Consider the following 7764-nt stretch of genomic DNA (forward strand, 5'->3'; position numbering starts at 1 on the left):
CAATTTAGCCCACTTAGCATTAGCTTTATTGAGCTCAATACCGATTTGATTTAAAAAAATGTATAATGATGAAACCTTACGGAAGGACACATTTTTTTAAACTCAAACATGGTACATGAATTCCCAGAGACGCCTTTGTGTGCTAAAGTTAGCTTCAAATAACACCACTAAATTCCATATTTTCAACTATTAGATGGTCGATCTACATGCAGATGAATTATGGAAATCATCATTTGAGGATGCAAAGCATTTGAAACTTGTAGAAACTAAATGGGTGTGTTGTAATTAATTGATAATTAATAATGTTTTTATTAACCGAACCCAATTCACGTACCCACCGTAACGCGTGAACATTCCCACAGTACGCTAAAATGTATGCATCCATTGTGTTCATTTCCTATTGATTGGGAAGTCATGTCTTTTTTTCTATCTAGCAACTTTAGAAGTTTCTAACATGATTGCAATGAATGCATATGAACCCTATCACAAATTCATATGAACAAATTTGAATGCTGGTAATTCTAGTGGTGTGTGTATATAATTACATCTTGTTTCATAACTATTAAATACATTCATTCGGTTTCTCAATGATTCTATGTACATCTCTTATCATAAGCCGCTCATTGTCCAATGCGCGCTTAGCCAGAAGTTCCAAGTGTTACAATCCCCCTGGAAACATAACACGCTCTATGATTTAATGTAGAGGTGGCAAAACAGACAGATCGCTAGAACTAGGTAACACGTCATACATTCGGTTGTTTTGCTTATGTGTCATTTTTTTCTCACAAAAGTAACAATTTTTTTTTTCAAGTTAAAGTCCTTCTACATGTTAAATTTAATAAAATTGTGAGATTCTTTTTAAAACAACTTAGAACCATTACATCCGATTGTTTTGCTTACATGTCCTTTTTTATTTCTTATGTGCCTTATTTTTTTATTTTATCTCAGTTGATTTTAAAACAACTCGGATGTATCGGTTCCAAGTTGTTTTTAAAAAAATCACAATATTAATATTGTGAAATTTATCATATAGAGGGAATTTTAATGTGCAAAAAATTGTTAAACAATTTTTGTGTGAAAAATAGATAGTATGTTGGTTTTATTAATCTAGAACAATTGCAAGTATATAAATACACTTTGATAGATTTTGACCTATTTACCATTTGACCCCATTATATAAATTATAAGACCTTAATCGACCCGTTTTCATGTAAATGGGTCAAATAATCACCTGTAAATGGGTCAAAGTACAACCTGAATTGACCCGTTTTCATGTAAGTGAGTTATAAAATTAAAAAAAAAAAAAAAAAAAAACCTTTGTGTATCAACCTCCTTCTTGTTCTTGTTCTTGTTTTTGTTCTTGTTGTTCTGATTTGGGTGGGAAAATTCCATTGACAATAGAATGAATAGAATTATATGTTTTCGTCTCATTGCATCGGTTTACAACCACCTCTCCCTAAAAAAACATAGAAATAATCGATTAATCGTTCGTAAGTTAACAAACTGCAAGACGTATTAGCATTAAATGATTAAGTAAGTACCTTAGGATTGATGATGAAGATTCTTCCCTTTGGTATTCCTACCTTGACGTAGCTAAACTCATCGGTGTCTCTATTTCCAAAACCAGCGTAAAACGGGTTCCAATCGTCTGGAAAACACACCCTGATATCCTGTAAATTTGAAAACCATGCAAGAGTTATGTCTTACAAGCGTTGTCGTTAAAAAAAATAGTAAAAATTCGAAAAATTCTATTCGATTATTCTTATTCAATTCATTGAGCACCCCTACTTGTCGGTTTGAGCTGTGTTTTAATTTCAGATGGGCCGAATAGAAAAGTTTAGCTAATAATCGAAGGGGTTAAATGTATACAAATGTAATAATACTGTTCTGTGATTATAATTAACGCATTTGTAATTAACAAAAAATTAGTGGGTTGACCCAACCGGGCTCTTACTAAAACTGGCCCGTCAGCCCGTCTTGAATCTGTTTTGACCCATTACCCAATCAACCCGTAGAAACTAACAGGCTAAGAACCAACCTCCAAGCAAGCAATCTTGAACTCGTGGGGAGCTCTTCGGATAACTGCCAAAAGCACGCGTAAAGCTATAAGAAAACGTTACAAAAAAAAAAAAGAAGAAAAAACAAGACGATGAATAGAGTCTGTTTTTTATTTTTAAAAGTCAAACCTCATACAATGTGTGTGTATAATTATTTCTGTTGTGTTTTATTTAAAGGTAAAAAAAGAAATAAGAAAACAAAAAAATAAATGGGTAAATTGCCAAAATCGTCCCTGAGTTAACGTTTGTGATTTGGATGGAAATGGCAACAAAATCAAAACGTTAGGTGTCCAGATACGAAAAAAAAAAGTTATTTTGGATGTAACAGGCAAATCAGCCCGAACCTCGGGGACGATTTTTGCATTTTACTCTTTTTACATTAAGTAATGTAACTAGCTTCAATTTTGTCAAGGTTTGACTTTTTTTGTTTGGATTAACCTCGTGTTTTAGTTTAGTTTACCTTCACGAAACAATGACGGAAAAAGTCCATCAGGAGAAATAACAACGGGTCCTTCAGGTAAAGTCTTTCCATCCTGCTTAAGGTTGATTAAGAATTGTCGAGTGACGTCAGCTTGAGAAATTGAGCGAGCACTAAGAAATAGAATTTCATATCCGTTATCCTACCACAAAAAAAAAAAAACAAAATGCAATGAGACCATAATATCTAAATCGCGGAGGTGGTAATTTCGAAGTCAGGTCAAGTTGGCCAAAAACATTGTGTTGCTGAAAATTTCGAAGCTTTTCTATAAAATGTTAGTGTGTCACGATATGATAATAATATGAACTAGTGGGTTACCACCCACGCTCTGCAACGGGTTCGAAACGTAGATAAAAATAAACAAATTGCGACATGCCAATCTACGTTAAGATTAAAAAAAAAGTTGCGGCAGTATTCAAAAGTCGCATAAAAGATACCGGTTTGGTTCGTTACGGTATCGACACTCGTTATAACCATAAAACCGAATATATGCAGCGGGTTCGGAATGTAATTGAAATAATTTACTTACTTACGACGATACATATGGAAAATTTAGAAAAACATTAAGTTGAGGACAAACACTAAAAAGAAACCACAGAAAACAAGTAAGAAAAAAACTAAAAGTTGAGGGTCTAAATAGTAATTATAAAAAAGTGTAAGGGTAAATAATGATTTTTTTTAAAAAAACTTATTAAAGTTGAGGGGCAAAACATATCATTATTAAAATTAAGGGGCTAAACATGTCATTACTAAATTTGAGGGGCCAAAGATGTTTGATATTGACAAAATAAAATATAACAATTTCTGATAATAATTATTTAGGAGATTTGTGCAACGAACCTTAATAGCCGAAAAGAGATTTGTTACACCGATATGTGACCAGTCTTTTCCTACCATAGGCATGAATTGTCCTAAAACATCAGATCTGTAAAACAAGATCAAAAGAACATAAAATATGGACATGTGTAGTTCCTCTTTAATAAACGAAACCGCGACTTTACTTTGTGATTGTTCCGTCAACATCCGAGATCACGATGTGCGTATCCCACTTCCACAAGAATATTCTTGCATCAACCTGAATAGTATCTGCATAGTATGAGCAACATAACACATACAACACAAAAAACACATGTACATACACCTAATGACAAAAAAAAAAAAAAAAAAAAGTAAAATGCCATTTTCGTCTCTGAGGTTTGGCTAGTTTTGCGACTTTCGTCCAAAGGTTTGTTTTTCCGTATCTGGATCCAAAAGGTTTGCAATCTTGTCATTTTCATCCGGCTCGTTAACTCCATCCATTTTTCTCCGTTAAGCCAAGGTATTTCCGTCTTTTTTGTTACTTTAAAGGGTAATTCGGTCTTTTTCACTCTATGTACAAGCATTTAAAATACCCTGACAGAATCCGTTAGACCGAATTGCCCTTTAAGTTAACAAAAAAGACGAAAATACCCCTGGTTAACGGAGAAAAATGGATGGAGTTAACGAGCTGGATGATAATGACAAGATTTTAAACCTTTTGGGTCCAAATGCAGAAAATAAAACTTAAGACGAAGTCACAAAACTGAACAAACCTCAGGGACGAAACTCCCATTTTACTCAAAAAAAAAAAAAAACCGGAATACAAACCTGTTGATTCCCAAGAACTGCTGTTGAAAACTTGAACGTTACCGTGTTTTTGCCCTCGGTAAGATTCAAAGACTGTAACTGTTCGGGCGTTGGAGTGAGCCCTTTATAAAACTGAATCTTTTTAGGCTTCGGTAAATTATCTTTCTCTCTATCTTTTTCTCCATCCACTTCTGACCTGTTATCTAACTCGGAATCTTTTTTACACGCCTGTTGTTCTTTTTGAGAAAACCTTTTACTTTTCGATCTTCCGAAGGGCCAAAGGGTCCAACTTTTACCAGTGTCGATGTTTGATCCATCACCTGAAATACACGGAAAATGGATAGTTCAGGGGCGTCAAAATGGGTCGGCTCGGGTCGGTTCGATGAGGCGACACTTTCTTTGTCCATTTTTCTGTATTTTCTATTACTAAGAATCTAAGATAATGTACTAAGGAGACATTTGGTAATCTTTTTACTAATGTTTACATATAAGCTGTTAACACAACACGAACGACCTGTTTCCATATAAAGGGATCGAGATTGGCACCTGCAATTTCATGTGATCACTAGGGGTGTTCATCGAATCGAATAACGAATTTTCGAATTGAATTTTTTTCGAATAATTTTTTTTGCTTGTATTTGAATTCGCTTAAAAACTGGTCAATTTGATTCGAATTAAAATGCCAATTAAGTGCCAATTCGAATTCGATTAAAAATTCAAATTCCAATCAAATTCGGATAAATTCGTTTTGATTCAAATTCATTTAAAATATGTAAATTCATTATGGGCTATTTGGGCCTGGTAATGGGCTATTTTAGGATTTAGATTAAATTTGTAGATTACTTTATACTATAGTCCAAATTAAATTTATGTGTATTATATATAAATATAATAAATAAATAAATAAATATGTATAATTTGAATTCAAATTTCGAATCGAATTTAAAATTATAAATTCGTATTCAATTTACTGGACTCGAATTCGAATTGAATCAAATCGAATTATTGATAATCGAACCATTTCGAATCATCCCTAAGATCACACACACAAAGTAAATCCATGGCATTAAGATTTAAAATTATTTTATTTGACACAAAAATCATTCATACCATTCTTCAACTTCGCTTGTTCAATGCCAGCTTTTATGATCCGTGAAGCATCTTTCCGGACCATTTCCCACTTAGCGAATCTTTGTCGGGAATCAAGAGTATCAAATTCATCAAAATGGGGCAAAATATTCGGCAACGACTTCGTATGCGGTACGTGTAGATTTAGTTCCTCCATAAGTTTATAAGTCTTAACCACATCACCATCACTCGGATACTTTCTAGTAAGTGCCTTCACCCGTTCCACTTCACCTTTAACTATATCGCGATCAATGGTACATGGAGATGCATTTGACCCGTGTTCTGGATCCATTAACCCATCATCGACCCGATCCGTGAAAGTGACATGTTGTTCCACAACTCTTTCGGGTTCTTCTTGAAGTTGACCGTTTGACTTATCGTTATCGTCTGGAACAACACTTTCTTTTCGAGTACATGAAACTTCGGTGCAACTCGCCTCAACAACCTTCGACGGTTCTTCCTTCAAAACATTATTCCCCAACGAACCGTCATAACTTTCATAAATTTCCACAATGCCATCTTTATCAACATTTGCTATGATGACTTTATCAACCTCTTTTGCAACTTCCTCATTTTCATCGTCTTTCGGTTTATGTACAAAGTGTTCTTCGTGCAAAACCAAACTCGACTCCAACTTTCCACTAATAACCTCTTCTTCAAACTTAACATGTTCGCCGATATTTTCATTGTTCGCTTTCCTAGAAAGACTCGTGGACCACTTCCGTTCCAAAAGGTCGGCCGCAATCTCCGCAGACTTTTGATCAACGTTCGGATTACCATCTTCATTCAACAAACCATCATCATTTACATCTTTTCTTTCAAGAGTAAACCCTAAAGTCCTAGAAAAAGATTGCCCATTGTTAGCATCAATAAGTGACTTACATTTCCCAAAATCGCAATCTTGAGATTTCGAATCCGGGTCAGTTCCTTCCCTAAGAAAGTAAGCCTCCCCTTTCGGGTTCAAATACATTTGAAAACCGGCTGCAGCCCCCCCATTAACATGTATGTCAACAACTCTCTCTTTCACCTTTAAAACCCCTTGAAACTTACCAAACCTAACATACCATGGAGACGATTTCAAGCTACCGTCTTGTTGTTGAACCACTATGATGTCTACAGCCCCACCGAACGGATGAAACGGGCCGGATACCGTGGATACCCCTCGGGTTATATAGCTGCTTAGCCTGCCTACAGCATACATCTTTCTCTAAATCATATCACTAATTTTTCCAGGTTTCATACAGTCTCTGTTCTGTTTTCGGATTAATCGGTTTCAAACCCAATAATGAACACCCTTACACCAAAATGATTATCTACAACAATCTGATGATTGCAACACAAATGCGAACATAATTCTAACAAGAAACTAAAAACCCTCAAGCAAATAACAACAATAATCAAATAAATTCTAAATTCATAACATGCAGATAACCTGTTCGACGAAAAACCTCAATGATTCAGATTACAATTTCGATGTTTTACACAGTGTAGACATGTGGGTATTTTGTATTATGTATGAAATGATGGAAATATAACGAAATAATCGATTGATGAAAGGATGAATTGCAGAAGTTTGTGGGCTTCACCTCCCCTGTTTTTCCTCCTTAAAATTGAGGTTGAAAGATGGAGGAAATGGGAATGGTGGAAGAAGGAGAGATAGAAGGATCGAGGGGCATTGTTGCGATTTGGGTTCTTATTGGATTGAGAGAAGAAGATGTTGGTGAAATGTTGAATGATGGAGAGTTTATGTAGTTTGTTCATGGAGATTCTGGTTACGTGGGATTGGGGAGGGTGGGGTATCATTGTAATTTCACATCCCATCTTTTGTTTCTTAACCGACTAAATGAATGTTAATATGTTATGTTTTTAAATTTGTTTACAACGCGTTGTAAACAAAAAAAAAAAAAAAGACTACTATAATTTTGCTAGGTGAAAAAACAAAAACGATGATAAGACTGTAATTTTGGGCTCAGGGCAAAATAGTAATTTTTCAGGACTAATGAGCCAGTGTTAGGCAGCTCCTTGACACGAAAAAAAATTAAATCGAGTAAACCAATTAAAAAAAGCCTTTATAGTTTTGCTAAAAAAAAAACTAAAACGATGGAAAAAACGTAATTTTTAACTGAGGGCGAAATCATAATTTTAATTCGGGGATAAATCGTAAATTAAATGGACCAACGGGGGAATGCCAGAAAGCTGCCGGCACGACTGTAATTTTACACTGGGGGTAAAATTGTAATTTCACCAGGAAAACAAAGAAAAACGATGGGCAAATGTAAATTTAAGTTGAGGGCAAAATCGTAACTTGGCTATGAAAAAAAAACTAATGCAAAATTATAAATTTATACGGGGCAAAATCGTAATTTTGAACTGAGGGCAAAATTGGAATTTTTAGCTGAGAGCAAAAGCATAAATTTATTTTTAAGTAGGGGTAAAAACATAATTTTGAATTCGTGGGAAAATCGTAATTTTAAGGGAAAAAGCTAATGGCAAAAC

General features: G+C 34.6%; 1 protein-coding gene across 3 annotated transcripts; it reads right to left on the reverse strand.

Annotated features, from left to right (window-relative positions):
• Positions 1–431: 431 nt before the first annotated feature.
• LOC110914598 (phosphatidate phosphatase PAH2) lies at positions 432–7042 on the reverse strand. 3 transcript variants are annotated; one of them, XM_022159397.2, is made up of 10 exons: positions 6151–7042; positions 5251–6048; positions 4162–4460; positions 3537–3610; positions 3376–3460; positions 2518–2677; positions 2039–2082; positions 1542–1670; positions 1330–1456; positions 432–669 (listed from the first exon to the last, which is right to left on the reverse strand). In XM_022159397.2, the coding sequence occupies exons 1-10, from the start codon at positions 6467–6469 to the stop codon at positions 659–661; spliced, it is 2046 nt and encodes a 681-aa protein (XP_022015089.1). In that variant the 5' UTR covers positions 6470–7042; the 3' UTR covers positions 432–658. The 3 variants fall into 3 exon arrangements, with proteins under 3 accessions (XP_022015089.1, XP_022015081.1, XP_022015085.1); XM_022159389.2 differs by having other exon boundaries at positions 5251–7042; XM_022159393.2 differs by having other exon boundaries at positions 433–669; positions 1316–1456; positions 5251–7042.
• Between the last annotated feature and the right edge of the window lie 722 nt (positions 7043–7764).

Source organism: Helianthus annuus, chromosome 2, assembly GCF_002127325.2.
Source record: "Helianthus annuus cultivar XRQ/B chromosome 2, HanXRQr2.0-SUNRISE, whole genome shotgun sequence".
Lineage (NCBI taxonomy): Eukaryota > Viridiplantae > Streptophyta > Magnoliopsida > Asterales > Asteraceae > Helianthus > Helianthus annuus.

What these genes read in the sequence shown, in the direction of transcription:
- LOC110914598 (XM_022159389.2), bottom strand. Translation starts at nt 6,469, where the DNA reads ATGTATGCTGTAGGCAGGCTAAGCAGCTATATAACCCGAGGGGTATCC. An exon ending in ACAAGCGAAGTTGAAGAATG is followed by an intron (nt 4,461 to 5,250) that starts GTATGAATGATT and finishes CGTGTATTTCAG; the next exon opens with GTGATGGATCAAACATCGAC. An exon ending in CAGTTCTTGGGAATCAACAG is followed by an intron (nt 3,611 to 4,161) that starts GTTTGTATTCCG and finishes GATACTATTCAG; the next exon opens with GTTGATGCAAGAATATTCTT.